Source organism: Narcine bancroftii, chromosome 3 (assembly GCF_036971445.1).
Source record: "Narcine bancroftii isolate sNarBan1 chromosome 3, sNarBan1.hap1, whole genome shotgun sequence".
In the NCBI taxonomy this organism is placed as follows: Eukaryota; Metazoa; Chordata; class Chondrichthyes; order Torpediniformes; family Narcinidae; genus Narcine; species Narcine bancroftii.
In genome coordinates this window covers 220,463,442-220,485,636 of record NC_091471.1, presented here as the reverse complement: position 1 = coordinate 220,485,636, position 22,195 = coordinate 220,463,442, and the positions used below count along the sequence as shown (strand labels likewise).

General features: G+C 39.6%; 1 protein-coding gene across 3 annotated transcripts in view; it reads left to right on the top strand.

The window, feature by feature from the left end:
* Nucleotides 1-22,195, top strand: part of lratb.1 (lecithin retinol acyltransferase b, tandem duplicate 1) — a 212,554-nt gene that overhangs the window by 25,992 nt on the left and 164,367 nt on the right. For all 3 annotated transcript variants that reach the window (XM_069926674.1, XM_069926673.1, XM_069926675.1), the window contains exons 5-6: nt 2,595-2,683; nt 19,769-19,868. In XM_069926674.1, coding sequence (XP_069782775.1) covers nt 2,595-2,683; nt 19,769-19,868 — 189 coding nt within the window. The remainder of the gene's footprint in view (nt 1-2,594; nt 2,684-19,768; nt 19,869-22,195) is intronic.

Sequence of the window (22,195 nt, the reverse complement as noted above, 5' to 3'; positions counted from 1 at the left end):
ATAGACCTATTGTTTCCATGTGTTCCTGCCCCACCGAACTAGTAACATCTTACCTCAACTCCATTTTGTCCCCCATGGTCCAGTGCCTTTGTACCGACATTTGCAATACATAACATGCCCTCCATCACAACAATAACTTCCAGTTCCATGGACTCGACAGCCTAATTTTCCCTGTGGAGATCCAATCTCTAAACACCTCCGTATCCCATATTGAAGATCTCAAAGCCCTTTGTTATTTTATCTAGAACAAACACAACCAAATGCCCTCTACCACCATCTCTGCCAGGCAGATCTTGTTCTCACCCTCAGTAGCTCTACTTTAGCTCATCAACTTTCTCCAAGTCAAAGGGGAAAACCATGGGTGCCTGCATGGGTCCTGCCCATGTAGCCCTGCCTTTTTGTTGACTGTGTGAGGCAATGCATGCAACAAGGCTACACAGGCAAGGCTACAACTCTTCCTGTGCTACACTGACAGCCTACATTAGTGCTGCCACCTTGTAAGTTTGTCAACTTTATCCATTTTGCTGCTACCTTCTGCCTCAACCTCAAATTCACTTGGTCCATTTTTGGCAGAACTCTACCCTTTCTTCATCTCTTGTCTCAATATCGGGACACAAATTATCTACAGATATTTTCCATGAACCTACTAACTCTCACAATTACCTTCACTACACCTCCTTACATGATTCATTTTATTATCATAGAAATAAAATAGTGTCATATTACATGAAATTTCTTTTTCCCTGCTACAAGGTAGACAGATTCGCCACCTGCAGGAATTTCCTAAGCACCTCTTACAGTCTAACAGTCAAACTTACAGTCAGAGAGAGAGAGAGAGAAGCAAAAGGGAGTCACCCCAGAGTTATCGAGTGTCCGTAAATTCGCCTCCAGCAGCCCCCACAGCCACACAGAGTCCAGTCCAAACCATTGGCAACCTGAGCTCCATATCCAAACCTCCGACATGGTCAGGAATCCTTCAGTGCCTTCGACACCCCCTCGCATCCTGGTTCTGATACCTGGTACCACTTCAAGCAGTTCAAGGCAGTCTCCAGTAATCTGCAGCCCGGCACAAATCTCCCGATAGCAATCTGAAACAGCCCATAGCTTCCCTAGTTTCCTCCTCAACAGGCCGTTCAAGGCCCGTGCGGAGCTGACGGCAGTCAACTGGGCGGCTGGTCCCCGCGGGAGCAATGCCTCTCTGCTCCCTCACTCCCCACGTCCGGCCAGTTTATACATTTATACAATTTATACACTTCTGTAAGATCCCCTCCCATACTGAGGAGAACCTTATAGAAATATGCTAAATTTTGAAAAGCAAGCTGATAGTACAAAATCTTTTGCCATTGCAAAAATGTTTAAGAATTGAATTAAATGATTTATTGTCATTTGTACTGAAAATCAGCAAAAAGCTTTGTATATCGAGCTGGCTTGCTAGGCAAGTCAATTTTTACAGTAATTCAATAATAACAAATATATAAATAAATAAAACAACAGTGTAGGGAATATTGTTACAAAAAGTCAAATAGTGCAGAGTATGCGGCAGAATACAAAGACAGTACAGGTTATAGAGACAGGTACAGTTACAATCAGTGCAAGGGTGAGAGATCCATTTTAGAGTCTGAAAACAGCAGGAAAAAAAATTGCCCTTGAATCTGGAGGTTCGTGCTTTCAAGCACTTGAATCTTCTGCCTGACAAAAGGGAGAAGAAGAGCGTATGATCAGGGTGAGATGGTTCTTTTAATAAATTATTAGCATAGAACACCCCAGTAAACTACAGGCCAAATGTTGGTAAATAGGTAGTACGATGGTCGGCATAGACGTGGTGCCCTGAAGGTCTGTTTCTGATCTATATGACTCAATACCCCTTCGGTCTGTTTTAAGGAATAAGTTCTTCCTTGAAAACATTATGCCTTTTGCAAATTATTTTCATTTATCTTGGTAATTGATCAGAAATGTTCTGTTTGAGAGGGGGAATCAGTACCCAGTATTTTGGATTTAGTGGTTGGAAGGATCAGGGTGACTGGGAGGGGTGGGTGGGATATTAAGATGAGGACTGGCAGAATGAGGGTTGATGGATGAGTGTTGGGACCATCAAAATCAAGGGTGAGGAATAGGAGGCTGGTAGGTTGGGACCCAGAACTGAGATAATTGCAAGGGTAGGGAGCTTGGAAGTGGAGCAACATTATACTCTGTGGAGAATAAATCTTATTTGGGCATCAATTGTGATTGATATGAGGAAGTGTCCTGTTTAAATTCCATATTCATGCAAGTTATCATCTATGGATTTCCCTCCAGTAAAAAAAATACGAGCTGAAAAAAACATGATTTGCTTTCAAACATTTTGATGGAGGAAAATGCATCAGAAAACAAAACATAGCTGGAAAACCCTCACATATTTCTTTTCTTATAATTACAAATATAGATTGTGGTCATATAGATATAGATTGACAGGATCAAGTGGACTCGTTAGATGAAAGAGACATTTAGTCTGGATTTAGGAACAGGAAGTGACTGCACAGATGTAATTCAGTGCCTTATTAGAGTTAAGAAAGCGAGCATTTGGATTGTTTCCACTTTTTTTATCTTTTTGCCAGAAAGATTTGCTGAAAGAAGTTGGCATCACAGACATGTATAATGGAAGCCCTTTTCCTACAAATGTCCAAAGCATGAATGCATATCTAGGGTGAGTATTTATTGTTTATATTATCTGACCATTTCTTGATTGCTCAATACTTTCAGTTCAAACTGAGCTTACATAGTGTTATTCTATCCAAAATTAAGTTGCTCACTTGAGTGCTGCATGATTCTTGCATCAGCTTTTTATAAATAACATACAATATATTCACTGAATTTGGCATTGGTGAAAGAGCTATAGACCAGGTTGTGATATTTTTGATGTCTGCAAAACTGTTTACATCTTGCTGATTGCCTGTACAAGGCAGCAATGTAGGGTCTTGCGACTTGAACTCTTCCTTGTTGTGGATCTGTTCTGGTCCTATCCCAGTCAACACATTTCTAGGATGTTTTCGGAGTGAAGGGGAATGTGTCTCCACTGGGACTGTGCAATGGCCATGCATACCAATATTATCATGGATAGATGCATCTCATATAGGTAGATGGCTGAGGTTGAGATCAAGTAGGTTTTTCCCTGTGTGGGCTCACTAACTCCCTGCTACAGTTTCAGCTTCCTATGTTCTTCAGGACTTGAACAGCTTAGACTGTGCTCCACAGCACACTTAATGATGGACAAGAGTACATTCTATACCTTTGCTGCTTTCAGTGCTTGCATGGAGGAACACTGATTCATCAGCTGAGTGAGGATATTAGGTGGTAAGCAGGAAGAGGTTCCCATCTCATTTTTAGTCTGACACCAAGACACTGTGAGGCCTTAAGTCTGGATGTGATGTCTCACAGGACTGCTTCTTGCTATTTACATTCCACGGCATTCGCAACCCTGATGGGTTAGGGCTGCCAGTGGAATAAGGCATATCAAGGTATGAGGTGTTGCATTTTGGAAGGAGAAACCAAGGTAAGTCATACACAGTAGGGCACCGAGGAATGCGTAGGAACAAAGGATCTGGGAATACAGATACATAATCCCCTGAAAGTGGGTAGTAAAGAAAGTTTTTGGCATCTTGGCTTTCCTAAATCAAAGAATTGAGTATAGGATGTTATGATGAGGTTGTATAAGACATTGGTTAGGCCAAATTTGGAGTATTGTGTGCAGTTCTGGTCACCAAACCACAGGAAGGATATCAGTAAGATTGAAAGAGTGCAGAGAAGATTTATTAGGATGTTGCAGCATCTTCAGAAGTTGAGTTACAAGGAAAGATTGTAGTACAGAGAGGAGACTGGAGGCACATAAAATAATGTAGGAACAACAACCTGACTTTCAGTGTGGACAAGTCAATGGAGATGATTGTGGACTTCAAAACCAAAAAGGTTGACCATTCTCCATGACACATCAATCATTTTGTCATGGAGAGCACAAAGTTCTTTGGTATGCATACGCCATTCTTTCCGAGACTGCATTTTGGCTAGTTGGATCACCTGACTATACCCCTCCCACATACAAATGAAGTATGAAAAAAGAAGCTTCAGACATCAGAACAAAAAGAGCTACGGTGGCACCAATACCTCCGAGCAGAACCCCTACAGAAGGTAGTGGAGATAGCCCAGTACCTCAGAGGAAAAACACTCCCCACCATCGAGAAAATCTATATGGAATGCTGCCATCAGAGAACAGAAGCAATCATCAAGCATCCACACCACTCAGAACATGGATGTTCTCATTGCTACCATCAGGGAAGAGGCATAGGTGCCACAAGACTTGTAGCACCAGGTTCAGGAACAGTTGATACCCCTCCACCATCAGACTCCTCAACAACAATCTCAATCAGACACTTAGTTAAGGACTCTCTTACTTTGCACATTATTTATTATTGAATATTTATTTTCTGTTGCACAGATTGTTTGCATTTCCTTCTTGTTTACATTTTCTCTTTTATATATGTATTTTTTTCTTGAGTACAATTTTTTTGCACTATTGATAAGTAGAAATTTTGCCTGGCCCGCAGGAAACAAGATTCTCAGGGTTGTATGTGGTGTCATGCCTGAACTCTGACAATAAATCTGAACTTTGAACTTTGGAGGGACAACCTATCTGAGATTCACAACACAGCACCAACACTTTGTAAAGAGGTTGAGGAGGGCAAGGCTACTGGTCCCTGTTTTGACAACCTTTCACAGGAGCACAATTGACAGTGTTCTGTCTGGCTGCGTCATTGTGTGGTATGGTAGCTGCAAAGCATTAGACCAGAGGTCTATACAGAGGATCATCAAAACATTCTCCCTTTCCTCTTTAGACATTCACTGAGAGGGCTGTCTAAATAGGGCTTAATGTATGATAGAAGATGTGTTTTTATGTGTGCACCATGTTCTGGACAGACGCTGTTTCACTGGATTGTATATACAATCAGATGATAATATACTTGAACTTGGTATTAGCTGGAATGGTTTCAGAAACAATGGATTTTGGCTGCAAGGTTAGGTTGGATAAACTGGTATTATTGACCTAAGACAGAGCAAGGGCGATTGAGAGGAGATCTGATAGAGGGGCAGAAGCTTGCGTCAAATTTTTGTAAGGTAAATAAGACAAAGCTGTACCTTTTATATACTAATACAGTACAACTCTGATTATCTGAAATTGGATTCTCCGAAATCCTCAGTTATCTGAAATGACTGGGGACGTCGCTCCCAGCTCAAGCTTGCGGCACTAGCCGCAGTGGATCTCAGGCTCCTGGCATCAGCAGCAGCAGACCTCAAGCTCCCAGGCAGAAGCGGGACCCTCGGGTTCCCGGCATGAGCAGGGCATCGGTGGTAGGTGTCGGTGATCAGCGGTGGCCAGCATTTTTTAGTGACAATTAAACTTTATTTTAATGCTTAAAAACCCCCTACCTTGTTGTTTGTTGTTATGTAAACACTGTTATAAATGATTTGCAGTTGCTACTGGGCGGTTTTTTTAAAAATGACCAGTTGTCCAAAAAAAATTGTTTATCCGAAATGGGCCCGGTCCCGACCATTTTGGATAATCAGAGTTGTACTGTGGAAGATTTAAGATTTTGGAAAAAATCCAGGAAGATGTGAGGAAGAATATTTTTTGCAATGTGTAGAACTCTTGTATGCATTACCTTTACACATGATGGCACAGTTAGCGTAGCACTTGGCACAACACTATTATAGTTTTAGCGACGGGGGTTTGAATCCAGTGCTCCGTAAGGAGTTTGTACGTTCTCCCTGTGCCTGAGCGGGTTTCCTCCAGATGCTCCAATATCCTCCCACCCTCCATAACATCGATATGGAGGTTCAGGATAGATCCTCAGGGATGTCGACGCCTAAGAATTTGAAGCACTTGACCTTCTCCACTACTGAGCCCTCGATGAGGACTGATTCCTGTTGTCCTGACTTCCTCCTGAAGTCCACAATCATCTTGATTTTGCTAACGTTGAGTGCAAGGTTGTTGGTGTGACACCACTCAATGAGCTGATCTTTCTCCTTCCTGAACATTTCCTCAATGCTGTTTGGGATTCCGCTGACAACTGTAATGTCGTCGGGAAAACTGTAGATAACATGGAATTGTGCCTGGCCACACAGTCATGATGTATAGTGAGTAGAGCAGTGGGCTAAGTACACATCCTTGAGGTGCGCCTGCATTGATGATCAGTGAGGAGGAACGTTGTCCAATTCCTACTGACTGTGGTCTTCTGATGAGAAAGTCAAGAATCCAGTTGCAGAGGGCATTGCAGAGTCTCAATTTGTAGATTCTTGACCAGCACGGAGGGAATAATGGTATTGAAGGCTGAGGTGTAGTCTATGAAGAGCAGCCGTATGTATGAGTTGCTGTTTTCGAGGTGATCCAGAGCTGAGTAGAGAGCCAATGATAGTGTGTCTGTTGTGGAGTGATTGTGACAATAGGTGAATTGCAGTGTGTCCAGTACTTTGCTTAGTTATATGTTAATTCTGACCATGACCAACCTGTCAAAGCCTTTCATCATGGTAGATGTTATAGCTACTTTGCGATAGTCGCTGAGGTAGCTCCCTCTGGTCATCTTGGGCACCAGGATTATTGATGCCCTTTTGAAGCGGTAGGAACCTCTGACTGGAGCAATCCTACTTGGGTACCTCTCCCCAACTTTTCCTCCACACAATTTCAAAGATTGAATTGGTGCTACCACTTGTACCTATGCAGAACCTGACAATTTAATTAACTTCTTTGCCAACATCCATTCTGCTTTAGATTGTTTCTGACGCCTCCTTCCTTGATCTTTCTGTCTTCATCTCAGGACATAAACTATCCACAGAAATCTGTTACAAACTTACTGACTCCCACCATATCTGTTATTAGAATGCAATCCCTTTCTTCCAATTCCTCAGCCTCTGCTGGACTCCCCTTTCCTGTATTTCTAATTTGCACTAATAACACATTATATCTGCTGACTTCAGTGCCATCGCACCATGTGCCACACATTCCCCTCCTCAACCCGATCCACTTTTTGAAGGAATTAGATTCTCCGACACTCCCTAGACCATTCTTCCCTTCCCACCCATACTTCTGCCCTCTTCAGCACTTCCCACAGCAATTGCAGGAAGTGCAAAATTTGCCCCTACATTATCCCCCCCCCTCACTCAATCTAGGTCTGCAAACAGACCTTCCAGGTGAGGTAAAGTTTTACCTGCACATTGTCCTACTTAGACTGCTGCATTCGGTGTATCTGATGTGGCCTCCTCTACATTGGTGAGACCAAATGCAGATTGGGTGACTGCTTTGCCGAACACATATGCTCAGCTTGAACTTCCTGCAGCCAATAATTTCAATTCCTACATAGGTATGCCTGTCCTCAGCCTTATCTGTTGTCAGTATGAGGCCAAATAAACTTGAGGAACAACAAACATATCATGTTATCCTGGACATCCTTAAACCAAATAGAAGGACCATTGATTTTTCAAAATGTAGGTCACACCCATCTCCATCAGATTCCTCTATTGAAATCACAAGATAAAGGAACAAATTAGAGAATTCGACCCATTGTGTCTGCTCCACCACTCCAACCTTAGCTAAACCATTCTCACATCTACTTCCAATTTCTGGATTTTTCCCCTTATCCCTTGATACCCTGACTAATTCGATACCTATCAATCTCTCACTTAAACTCCTCAATGATCTGGCCTCCACAGCTGTTATGTGGCAATGAATTTCATAAATCCTTGACTTTCTGGCTAAATAAATTACTCCTCATCTCTGTTTTAATGGGTACCTTTTAATTCTAATGCTGTGTCCTCTTGTCCTGGATTCACCCACCAAGGGAAACATCCTATCACATCTACTCTGTCCATTCCTTCAGCATCCGAAATGTTTTTGTGAGATCCCCTCTCATTCTTCTGTACTCTATTGAATACAATCCAAGGGCCTCTAAACGTTCCTCATATGTTAACCCTTGCATTCTAGGAATCATCCTGATTATTTTCTCGGTACTCTCTCCAACATCATTACATCCTTTCTAAGAAAGGGGTCCAAAGTTGCACACAGTTCTCCAAATGAAGTCTCATCAGTGCCCCATAGAGCCTCATCAACACCTCTTTACTCATACACTATTCCTCTTGAAATGAATGACAACTAGCATTTGCTTTCTTTACGGCCAATCCAACCTGGTGGTTAACCTTCAAATTACCCTGCACGAGGACCCCCAAATCCCTTTGCACTTCTGAATTTTGAATTTTAACCCCATCCAAATAATAATCTGCCTGTCTATTTCCTCTTCCAAAATGTGCAACAGATACATTTCTCTACATTGTATCTCATCTGCCATTCCTTTGCTCACTCTCCTAAACTGTCCAAGTCTCTGCAACCTTTCGGTTTTTTCAAAATTTCCTACTCCACCACCTATCTTGGTGTCATCTCCAAACTTCGCTACAAAACCATTCACTCCATAATTTAAATCATCAATACACATTGTAAAAAGAAGCGGCCCCAACACCAACCCCTGTGGAACACCACTAGTAACCAGCAACCAACCAGAACAGGATCCCTTTATTCCCACCCTTTGGTTTCTGCTTATCAGCCAATGCTCCACCCAATCTAATATCTTTCCTGTAATTCCATTGACTCTCATCTTATTAACCAGCCTCTTATGTGGCACCTATTGAAGACCTTTTGAAAATCCAAATACACAACATCCACAGCCTCTCCCTTGTCCATCCTACTTGAGATTTCCTCAAAAAATTCTAATAGATTGGTCAGGCAGGATCTTCCCTTCATGAACCCATACTGACTTGGACCTATCATGCCATGCACCTTGAGGTATTTCATAACCTCATCCTTGAGGATCGACTCCAATAACTTTCCAATCACTGACATCAGACTAATAGGCCTATAATTTCCTTTTTTCTGCCTCCCTCCTTTCTTAAACAGCGAAACTACATTTGCAACCTTCCAATCCTCCGAAACCATGCTGGAGTCAATTGATTTCTGAAAAATTATTTTCAATGCCTCCACAATCTCCAAAGCCACCTCCTTCAGAACCCTTGGGTGCACTTCATCCAGTCCGGGAGACTTATCTATCTTTAGTCCATTCATCTTAGTAAGCACTATCTCTAGTAATCTTGACTGTACTCAGTTCTATTCCCAGAAACCTCTGACTGTCAGGTATGTTGATGTTGTCTTTCTCAGTGAAGACTAACACAAAATACTCATTTAGTTCCTCTGCCATCTCTTTGTAACCCATTATAATTTCTCCAGCATCATTTTCAATCAGTCCTATATCTACTCTTAGTATCCTTTTGTATGTTATTTGCAAACTTCCTTTCATAATTTATCTTTTCTTTTCTAATGACTTTTTTTTTGTCTTTCTGTAAGTTTTTTAAATTTTCCCAGTCCTCTGTTTTTCCATTAGTTTTTGCTTCTTTGTTTGCCCTGTTTTGCTTTTATTTTAGCCTTAACCTCTCGTTAGCCACATTTGTGCAATTTTTCCATTCATAATTTTCTACTTTCTTGGAATATATCTATCCTGCACTTTCTTTATTTCTTGTAGAAATATCATCCAATTCTGCTCTGCAATCCTTCCATCTAGCTTACTTTTCTGGTCAACTTGGGCCAATTCTTCTCTCACACCTCTGTAATTCCCTTTGTTCCACTGAAATATTGACGTACCTAATATCAGCTTTTCCCTTTCACATTTGAAACTGAACTCTATCATGTTATGATCACTAGTCCCTAAGGGATCATTACCTTTACTTCCCTAATCAGGTTCATTATATATCACCCATCCAAAACCGCCGATCCTCTGGTGGGATTGTCAACGTTGCTCAAAAAAAGCCATCCTGTAGGCATTCTACAAACTTTCTCTCCTGAGATCCAGTACATTATTGACTTTCCCAATCCCCTTTCATGTTAAAATTACCCATAATTATTTTGACATTTTCCTTCTGACACGCTTTTTCTATCTCCAGCAGTAGCTCGTAGTCACTTCTCAGCTGCTGTTTGGGGACCTGTATATAACTGCTATTAGGTTCCTTTTACCCTTGCCATTTCTTAACTCAACCCATAAGGATTTTACCACTTCTGACCCTACGTCCCTTCTTTCTGGTGATTTACTATCATTGTTTACCTTCAGGGCTACCTGTTACCCCCCCCCCCCCCCACCCCACTACCTACCTGCCTATCTTTCGTATACACTGTGTACCCTTGGACATTCAGCTCCCAATCACATCCATCATTAAGCCACATTGTCATATCTGTTAATCTGTAGCTGTACAACAAGGTCATCTACTTTATTCCTAATGCTCTGTGTGTTTAAGTTCAGTACCCTTAGATCAGTATCTGTCACATCTCTTTTTTTTTACCTACTCCTGTTCTTACTTCTGTTTCATTGATAAAGCCCATGCCGATATCCCTAATTTGCACTGATAACACATATCCTCTGACAGTTCCACTAACTTCAGTGCACTTGTACCATGTGCCACATCTTCCCCTCCTCATCCCAATCCACTTTCTGAAGCAATCAACCTCTCCAAGACTCCCTGGTCCATTCTTCCCTCCCCGCCTGTACTTTTGTCTCACAATGATATCTTTTTCATTCCCGAAATCATCCTAGTGCACCTCCTTTGAACCATCTCCAACTTCAGCACATCTTCTTAAATGATGAGCCCAGAGTAGCTCACAATACTCCCAGTGAGGTCTCACCAGTGCCCGATAAAGCCTTAACATCACATCCCTGCTCTTATATTCTATTCCTCTCAAAATGAATGCCAGCATTACATTTTCCTTCTTCATCACCAACTCAACATGCAGGTTTACCTTCAAGCTATCCTGCATGAGGACACCCAGGACCCTTTGCATCTGGATATTTTCAATTTTCTCCCCATTTAAAATTGAATGCTGGCTTCATTGGGTGGAAGATTGTGTAAGGAAGTTGTTTTGTAGCTCTATAAAACTGGTCAGGCTGCACTTGGAATATTGTGTGCAATTCTAGTCATCTCATACTTGAAGGATGTGGATGCTTTGGAAAAGATTTACCAGGATGTGGCCAGGATCAGAGGATATGGGCTATATGTAGAGGTTGGACAAACTTGCATTGTTTTCTCTGGAATCCTGAAGGCTGAGGGGTGACCTGATCTAAGTTTATAGAATTGTGAGAGGCATTGATGGGGTAGACAGTCAGCATCTTTTTTCACAGCATAAATATCTTGCATTCTATAGGATATCTGTTTAAGAAGAACAGAGCTTACTTACACAAGTGCCTAGAATGGGCTGCCAGGAGCAGCAGTGGAAGTAGATACAAGAATACCATCTAAGAGCCTTCCAGATAGATACATGAATATGCAAGGAAAAGAAAGCTACCTATTATATGCAAGCAGCAGTTTTTCATTTAACTGGTACATCATGCTCAGCACAGACAAATGAGCCAGAGCTATACAATCAAAAGCTTGAAATGGCTGTCGTGGACAAAGCACAAAATGAGCACCCAATCTATGCTTAGTTCTCTGTTGTAGGGAAGTCCCATTATGAGCACTGAATTCTGTTGACACATTGGAATAAATACAGATAAACCTCTGTCTCACTCTGAAGAGCTTTATAAGTCCCTGATTGGTGGTGAGGGAGGAGGAGAAGGGACAGGTGATACACCACCTACTTCACTATGAACCATGTCAATAACAATATATACAAATATTCATCATTAAAATATACACTGTGACATTTTCCCTCCTTCCTCCCACCCTCATAACGTAAAGTAAGAAATAACAAAAATAAATAAATAATAAAATAACACAGAAGAAAGAGAAATCGTGTCATCCAAAATTCCATATTTAAGTATTGTCGTACTTGTATCTTATCACTTTAAGAGATGGGGGTCTGAAATTGGCAGTTTCTAATATTCTCTATGTATGGTTCCCAAATTTGTTCAAATAAAGTATGTCTGTCTTTTAGATTGTAGGTATTTTTTTCCTAAGGTACCATTGTTGCATTTTTGCCTCTGTTTTCCACATTATCATTATGCACTTTTTGCTGTTGCAAGTGTAATTATAGTAAATCTTTTTTTGGGCTTTGTCTAATTTTAGGCCTAATTCTTGGTCTTTTATGTTGTTTAACAGGAAGATTTCTGGATCTTTTGGTAATCTTATTTTTTGTAATTTTATTTAATATTAAGTTTAAAAAGTTTTCACTTTTGTACATGTCCAAATTGTGTGTAATTTTTTTTCCAATTTATTGTTTACAATTTGTCCAAAATTGGATTCCATTCTTTTAACTTTTGAGGTGTAACATATAATCGATGTAGCCAATTGTATTGTATCATACGAAACTGGATATTTATTGTATTAATCATGGTTCCTGTGCATAGTTCCTCCCATGTTTCATTCTTTATTTGTATATTTAAATCTTTTTCCCAGCCTTGTTTGGGTTTGTACATTACTTCATCATTTTCCTTGTATTGCAGTTTGTACATATTTGTAATAATTTTTTTTGCTATCACAGTGTCTGTAATTAAGTCTTCATAGCAGCTACTCTCAGGTGATCTTAGGCTAGTTCCTAATTTTCCTTTTAAATAAATTTTCAACTGATAATATGAAAATATTGTACCATGTGATATTCCATATTTGTCTTTTAACTGTTCAAATGTTAATAAATTATTTCCCAAAAAGCAATATTTTATTCTTTTAATTCCTTTTCTAGCAAATTCCTTAATAAATAAATTATCCATTGTAAAAGGTATTAATCTGTTTTGCGTTAGTAGCACTTTTGGTATTTGATAATTTATCATCTTTCGCTCCAGATGTATTCTCTTCCATGTTTTTAGTATATGATGTAGTGTTGGTGAATTGTTGTTTTGCACCAGTTTTGCATCCCATTTATAGAATAAATGTTCCGGGACTTTTTCTCCTAATTTGTATAATTCTGTCTTGAGCCAATCCTGTTTTTCTCCCATCTGATAAAATTCTGATAGATATCTTAACTGTGCTGCCCTGTAATAGTTTTTGAAATTTGGTAACTGCAATCCTCCTTGTTTATACATCCATGTAAATTTTTATAAAGCCACTCTTGATTTTTTACCCTTCCATAAAAACATTCTTATTAATGTATTCATTCTCATAAAAAATTCTCCAGTCAAGGGAATCAGTAGCATTTGGAACAAATATTGTATCCGTGGAAATATATTGCTCTTGATACAGTTTACTCTCCCTATTAAAGTTAACGGTAAACCTTTCCATTTCTCTAAATCTTCCTGTTTTTTTATTATTAATGGTTGGTAGTTTAATTTATACAAATGATTTAAATTATCTATCCTGATACCAATGTAACATATAACCTGTGATTGCCATTTAAAAGGGAATTCCTTGTTACATTTTGTATGATCGACTTTGTTCATTGGCATCACTTCACTTTTATTAATATTACCTTGTATTCTGATATCTCTCCATATTATTTTTATTGATTTATCTGGGTCTGTTAAATATTCTATAATATCATCCGCAAATAAACTAATTTTAAATTCTTCCTCTTTTACTTTTATTCCCTTTAACATAGGTTTCCTTCTTATCAGCTCTGCCAATGGTTCTAAAGCCAAAGCAAACAGGGAAGGTGGTAATGGGTACCCCTGCCAAGATGACCTACTCAATTTAAAGTGGTCTGAAACATACCTATTTGTTACTACTTTTGCCAAAGGTCCAGTATACAGTGCTCCAATCCAATTAATATTTTTTTCTGTTAATTTGAATTTCTGTAGCACTTTAAATAGATAATTCCATTCTACCCTATCGAAAGCTTTCTCTGCATCTAGAATAACTGCCAGAGTTGGTGTTTTATTTATTTGCGCTGTATGGATTAAATTAATAAATTTACAGACATTATCTGATGCTGTTCTATTTTTAACAAATCCTGTCTGATCTAGCTTCACTAATTTTGGTACGCAGTCTGTCAATCTATTTGCTAGTAATTTTGCAATTAATTTATAATCTAAAATGTTACGAGCCCAAAGGACTCCAAAACACAGCAGCAATAGACATTCACCAAGACAAGTAGTTTTTAAAACAAAAGTTGCTTTTAATCAACTTTAAACATGAAAATAGAATCAAACTTTAACTTACCTCTATTAACCCCCTTCTAATTCTAAGCGCACATGTATGTAATGTGTGTGTATAAATTTAAGAAAAGTTATTTGGTTCACAGTTCAATCTCACTTCTCCTTCTTCCAAGTTCTCTGGATGCAGGCAATTCTTATACTGTGCACAGAATTTAACATGTATAAAGTTCATCAGGCTTTGGTGCTTGAAAGGTAAATGTTTACCGCTTAGGAAGGTTCTTGTAGGGTTTTCAGAGAGAGAATTGTTGTTTCAGATTTCCACAACTGAGGTACTACCAGTAGTCAGAGTTCCTTTTTGCTCCCTTATTCCAAGAGAAACAGCCAGTTTGTCTCCTCCAAAACAATGGCTATTCATTTCATGATGTTATTTCAATTATCACCTACTTGTAAAATGTGCATAAAATTCTCCAGAGTTTCTGCAATATTACTGAATATGAATCTTTTAGTATTTCAAATAAGATCTGTTTTAAAATGTGTGTATGTATGGATCCTACTCTAATTTTACCAAATTCTCCCAAGTATATATACTCCATTACAGTATTTAGCAAAGATATTGGTCTATATGATGTCAGTGACAGCAGATCTTTTACCGTTTTTGGAATTACTGTGATTATTGCCATTTTACATGAGTGAGGCAAATTCTGGGTCTCGTCCACCTGTTTCATTACCTCTAAAAGGGGTGGAATTAATAGATTATTAAATACCTTATAAAACTCTGTAGGGAATCCATCTTCGCCTGGTGTTTTATCATTTGGTTATGCCATTAATGTATCCTGTATTTCTGCAATTGTCAGGGATTTTAGTAATTTATTTGATCTTTCAATTATAATTGGGGTAATTAAATGTTTGATAAAAATTCATCTATTTTATCGTTCTTCCCTGGATTTTCGGTTTGATACAATTGTTTATAGAAATTTTTAAAATTTCCATTAATCTCTAATAGGTTATATGAAATCTTTATCCTCTTTCCTTGTTGCCAAGCCAATATTTTGTGGGTTTTCTCTCCTAATTCATAATATCTTTGCTTTGTTTTCATAATGTTTTTCTCCACTTTGTATATTTGTAATGTTTCATTTTTTAATTTTTTCTCTGCCAATTCTCTCTTTTTCTTTATAACTTCCCTTCTCATTAAATCTTTTTCCAACTGTTCTATTTCCCGATTATATTCTTTTTTTAATCTTAGTCATGTAACTAATTATTTGTCCCCTAATAAAGGCCTTAATTGCATCCCATAATATAAATTTATCTGTTACCGAATTTGTATTTGTCTCAAAATATATTTTAATTTGTTGTTCAATGTATTTCCAAAAGTCTCGCCTTTTTAACAATATAGGGTTTAGCCTTCATCTATGTTTTTGGTGGGATATCCTCTAAATCAATTGTCAATAACAATGGTGAGTGGTCAGATAAAAGTCTTACCTTATATTCGGTCTTTCGAACTTTTCTCTGAATCTGGGCCGACAACAAGAATATGTCAATCCTAGAATAGGTTCGGCTGTGTCTGTTTGAATAATATGAATACTCTCTTTCTTTTTGTTGTTGTTTTCTCCATTATTGAGTTTAATGTAAATTTGGCTGCTTTATTATTTATAGTTGTCCTCCCAGTTTTATCTATCAATGGGTCAAGGTTATAATTAAAGTTCCCCCCCCCCCCTCAGTAAAATGTGTCCCTGTGTGTCTGCTATCTTTAAAAAGATGTCCTGCATAATTTCCTGGTCATATTCATTAGGTGCATAAATGTTCAACAAGTTTCAAGATTCTGAATAAATCTGGCACTTCATCGTTATGTATCTACCCGCTGGGTCTGTTATTACTTCCTTTATCTTAATTGGCAGATTCTTATTAACTAATATAGCAACTCCCCTGGCTTTTGAGTTGCATGATGATGCCTCTTCATGACCTACGCAGTCTCTCTTCAACTTGCGGTGTTCTAATTCAGTTAAGTGTATTTCTTGTATAAATGCTATGTCTATTCTCTCCTTTTTAAGTAGTGTCTTAATTTGATTGTGGATTCCATTAATATTAATAGTCATATTAGTTCAATGTTCTCATCTTACTCATCTGTTTTCAACTCTCTCCCTCCATCTTCCTTCTTCCAAAATCACTCTTTAAATTATTCTTACTCTTTGCTATATGTGACGAAACAACTAATAAGAAAATAACAAAAATCATAAAAAAACAAAAAAATACTATGAAAAAACACATTAATTCTCCCTTTAATGAGTTGCCCTTGCCACCTCGCAAGACAACCACAACTCCCTTTTCTACCTGGATTGCGATATTAACTGCAAACATCAACAGATTTTGCAGTGGGCAGATCTTTCCCCTTTCCCAGCCCTCCCCCAAAGAAAACACTATATATTATTCTTAAAAATACAACAAAGCCTTTTTTTTATCCTTAAACGTCTGTTCTCAAACTATCAACATTCCATCTTATATACATCATCTTAACAGTCCTTTTAATATTTCTTTTACTCTTCTTCTTGTTTATTTGGGAATTGGTCTGCAAAGCGATGAGCTTCTTCTGGATCTGAAAACAATCTATTTTGCCCACCAGGAATGAGTACCTTCAACATTGCTGGATGTCGCAACACAAAATTATAACCTTTTTTCCATAGTACAATTTTTGTTAAATTAAGCTCCTTTTGTTTCTTTAAAAGTTGAAAGCTAATATTTGGATTAAAAAAATATTTTTTCCCATTGCACTCCAATGGTTCCTTATTTTCTTTCACTCTTTTCATTGCCAGTTCTAATATTTTCTCTCTTGTTGTATATCATAGTAGTTTTATTAATATGGAGCTTTGGCATCAATGCTCTGTGGGCTCTTTCAATTTCTATTTCTTCTTGGAGTTCTTCTACTCCCATGATCTGTGGGATCCATCTTTTTATAAATCCTTTTATATCTTCTTTCACGCCCACTATTTTTATATTATTACATCTGCTGAAATTTTTTGGGCTAATAAATTTGTGTCTTCTTAAGCTCCTTATCTCTATCTTCCAGTTTTTCTCTTAACTCATTCGACTATCCCTCTGTCTTCCACTTCATCAATTTGTTTTTTCATGTCTACCATAGCATTCTCCATTCTTTGCATTTTTAAATCTGTCTCTTGCATAGTTTTTTTTTATACTACTGAACTCAGTCATTATTGTGTCCATTAGTATCATTATTTACTATCAAAATATTCTTTATCAATCATCTGCTTCTGTTTTTTACTTGTATTTTTTTCTTGTAAGCCTTCATCTTCCTCTTATTCTTCTTTCTCTAGCTCCATTTCTTGGCTCCATGTTGCTCCTTCTTCTACTGATGTCTCCTTTACGACCTCTCCAATTGCTGATTCAGCATCCCTCTGTCGGCGTCCATCCCCATCAGTGTCCCCACTATAATGCATATGGTGCATGCGCGAGGAGTTACGCATGCACGCTGGCACTTCCTTTTTGGGCTCTGCAAGCCAACGTTCGAGTCCACTCCGGGGGACGCCGCTGCCCGCCCACCGGCTTCACTGATCGGTCCATCCTCTTGGGGAAAGCTCCCTGCTCCCGGACACTGGTAAGGCCTTCCTCTTTTTTCTCCAGCGATTTCTTTATTTCTTCTTTGCGTGACATTTTTGATTTTTCCTTCTTTGGACCCATCTTCAAGTTCTTCTTGTACTTTTTATCTTGTGATTTTTTTTGAATACCTCTTTGCTTTGTGGAGAGCTGGTTTTCCCCAACCAGCCACTACTCCATCACATTACCTCCTCCGAAGCAAGGAGAAAATGACAGGGGACATGGAGGGATAGGTGAAGAACGGTGAGCAAACCAGGGAGATTCAGGGGAAGTGGTCCCTTTGAAAAACAGAAAGGAGGGAAGAAGCGATGTGACTGGTGGTGGGTTCACAATGAAGCTCATGGAGGAGGGTGTGTAGGATGGAGTGAAAGGTGATGACCATGGCAATTTTATTGATATTTTGTCTTTGGATGGAGGACGTGGAGTGTGGGGGGAAGTCAGTGGAGACATGTAGAAAATAGAAGGAGCCTTTTTGAGGGTGACACCAATATGGCAAACAAGAAGCCTAACTCTGAGAGAAGAAGGTTGTTTTAGAAGATCTAGAACAGGTCTACTATTAAGACATGGTAGAGACAAGAGAAATTGTGTAAAAGGGATAGCATCCTTACAGAAGGCAGGATCAGAGATGGTAAATTCGAGGTAGCAGTATGATGACAGTGGCAAGTCTGCCTCCTGAGGTGAAAACAGAAAAACCCTGAAAAGGAACAGAAATATCAGAAATAGTCCAGGTGAATTTGAGGGTAGAGTGGAAATTGTTGGCGAAGGTGATGAATTTGACTTGTTCTGTGTGACTGGGCAGCAATGCAATTGTGAATGGAGAAGAGAAAGAACTGGGTGAGTGGATTGCTGTAATAATCATGGACTCTTCCACATAAGCAACAAAAAGACAGGTATAGGTAGATCTCGTACAAGTGCCCACGTATGGCCCTTGATGTATAGAAAGCCGTAGGCGAAGTTGTTCAGGGGATTCAATAAGCCCTTTCGTGCTGCCATGTAAAATGGAGTTAACCAGGCAATTTGCATCCCAGTTACGTGGCCGTTAGAAAGGGTTCGACCCGGTAAACCCTGTCAGAATCCAACTGGTCCCTGACCTACCTCAGAGGTAGTCAGGGAACCCAGTTAAACTTACCTAGGTCACGTCCACAGGCGATTTGAACAGGAAAATGGCTGACCTGATTAATCTGGTGATGTCAGCACTTGCGGGCATGCGTCACTGGGCAGCCAAACATCCGGCTGTACTTTCGGTGAGTGCGTGATGTGTCTTTGCAGGGGTGGGCTCCCCCTTAAATCACTGGGTTGGTCGATCTTCCTGTAACTTAAAAGGTGTTTCCAGCACCTTTTCCCCAGTAATCGTACCTGGGTCCCAGTAGAACTATCCCAAGTGCTGCAGTTTAAAAGGGACTAATATCAAACCCAATGGTATGAATATTGAATTGTCCAAGTTCAAGTAACCCATGTCCCTGGCTCTCTCCTCCCACACAAGCTTGTCTGTCCACCTGGCTTTCTTCTCCATTTGTTCATCACTCCCATCCCTTCCCCACTCCTGGTTCCATATGCTCATTGTTTCCCTCCCCATTGAGCTGCCCCTGCCACATACAGGCTTCTATTCCCACACCCCCGCCCTCACCCCACCCACTCCTTTGTACTGCAGTATACTGGCAATTCTTCCAGTTTCCTGTCAGTCCTGATACATGGTCTCACCAAAACTTCATTTTACACATTTCACCTCCGCAGATGCTGGTTGACCTCCTGCGTGCTTCCAGTCTCTCGTTTCTGCTTTCAGGAGTTTCTGTTTTGAAGGGCAGATATAGTCTCACAGTTAATTTGTTGCATGCGTTTACGTGCTTCCCATGCAGTTTAAAAAGCCTGCTTGACCATGATTCTTGCTCACAAAGAAGATTTTGGAATTGAAATGGTGAGAGCAGCAGAAACCAATGACCCAACTTCATGCTCATTTGAGCAACATAAATGTTGATAAAAATACTTGGAAAACCCCTCACCTATCTCTTTCAACGAGTATTTGGAACAATGAATCAGGATTTTTTTTTTTACTTTGTTATATACTTGTTCAATTTTTATTTTTATAGAGCCCGACCAATCAGCAGAGCTCTCGATCTTGGAGCTGATGTGGTGGTAACTGGCAGATGTGTCGACAGCAGTATTGTTCTGGGACCTCTGATTCATTCTGTAAGAACTTCTCTGCACAAGTATAATCCAAGCTTTCCTATTGCTTGAGCAAATTGTGCCTTTTTCAGATGGAAATATTGGCAGAACATTGCATAAATGTGATTTAAAAGAAAAAATGTACTTGTTTAAATTTACTTTGCAAATAGATATAAAATATGCATACTTTATCCTTTAAAATGGTCATTGGAAGCTACCTCTAACACGCCAAAGACTGCACCGAGAGACGAGTACCTCCAAACAATTGCTATCGCTGAAGAGGTTATGCTGAGCAAACGAATGATACTAAAAGTAGGTAAATTCCCTAGTCCTGATGAAATCGAATGACTGCGTCACCACAAGCAATCATTGAGGTCATGGAACATACACCCATTAAAAGGGAGGCAAATAACAGTGGACCTGAGAAGATATTCCCTCGGTTCTTGAAGGTGGCCTATTTCGAAATTGCAGAGGGCTGGCAGAGATATTTAAAACAGCCACAGATGAGGTGCTGAAGAACTAGAGGATAGTTCATACTGTTTCATTGTATAAAAAAAGTTCTGAATAATTTGGGAAATTATAGGCAGGTGAGCCTGACCACAGTAATGGTTATTCTAAGAGATTGGATATGCATTTATTTGGATAGCCAGGGAGTGATTAGGGATAGTCAACATGGCTTTGTGTGTGGTAGGTCATGTTTAACCAATCTTGAGTTTTTTGAGGAAATTACCAAGAAAGTTGATGAAGGAAAGGCCATAGATGTTGTCTCCACGGACTTCACTAAGGCCTTTGACAAGGTCCCATATGGGAGGTTAGTCAGGAAGGTTCAACCTCTCGGTATTCAGGATTAAACGTTGGCTTTGCAGGAAAAGCCAGAGACTTGTAGTAAATGATTGCCTCTCTAACTTGAGGCCTGTTATTAGTGAATGTAACTCTGGTCACCTGAATCTGATTGCGCTGAAGACAATACGGAAGGCGTTTATAAGGACCGGAGGGCTTGTGTTGTAATGAGAGGCTGGTTAGGCTGGGACATTATTCCCTGCAGTGCTGAAGGGTGACCTTAAAGACATACAAAATCATGAGGGGGCACAGATAAGGTCATTAGATACAGTCTTTTCCCTAGGGTAGGAGAGTCTAAAACTAGAAGGCATCCATTCAAGATGAAGTGGGGGGGGGGGGTTGGAATATTTCACACAAAAGGCTGGAAAGTGGACTGAGCTGCCAGAGGAAGTAGTAGAGGTGAGAACAGTTACAATGTTTCTAAGACATTTGGAGAGCAACATGGATAGGAAAGGTTTAAAGGGATGTGGGTCAAGCAAATTATACTAGCTCAGTGAGGTCACTCAGTTGGCATGGATAAGTTGTGATAAAGAGACCATGCTGTATAGCTCTGTGACTCGAGACAGCGAGATTGGGGAGTTAATATGAGCAACAAATACCCCTTTTATCACCCGTTAACTGCCTTTTAACTTAACTGTATGAACGCAACAAATGTGGGATGGGGTGGCATTTTCATCCCGTGTATTACCCACTAACGTAGGTAGTATCAGAGCCAATGCGTTTCCACCTGGCTTTTCTTGGTTCAGTGTGAACGACCTGACCTGGCTTTAAACACGGGTCATTCACACGCCAATTAAGTGGAATATCTGTGTAAAAGGGGTAAAGGAAATGGGAGGTAAATCAAATCGGTACCTTGCATCAGTCTTCATAATGGCAGGCAATGCAAATAACCCAAAGGTACCAGGTGGGCTAGTTTCAAACAGTATTTTAGTGCATAAGTTAAATTCTGAAATTGAGCCAAGGCAAATTCTGATGGGCTTAGATCAAAAATGGCTAAGATTAATTGAGAGAGACAGTGTGAGGCTGTTAAAAGAGAGATTGGGAAGTTCAGAGAAAGCATGATTGTGTTCTTGTGAAGAGCAAGATGAGAGCTTGTGGCTCTGGTCATGAAATAAAAGTAGGCATTTGTCAGCTGAAGAAACTTTAAATCAGGAGAATCCTCTGAGCCTTATAGAGGCTCAGAGTTTACTTAAGGTGGAAATAGGAAAGGGTACGAAATGGCTCATTCAGATAAGGTTAAAGGGAATCGTAAAAGATTCTACCAAGACTTTAAAGGTAAAAAAGTAACCGGGGAAACAATGGGGCCTCAATGTCAGTTATGTGTGGAACCACAGAAAATGGACGAGGTCCAAACCATGCATTTCTCATCTCTATTTACCATGCAGAAAGACATGTAGGCTCAAAAATTCAGGGAAGCAAAGAAGAGGTGTTGGAGATCTTAAAACACACAAAGATAATCAGTGGTTCTTAACCTTTTTCTTTCCACTCACATACCACTTTAGATAATCCCT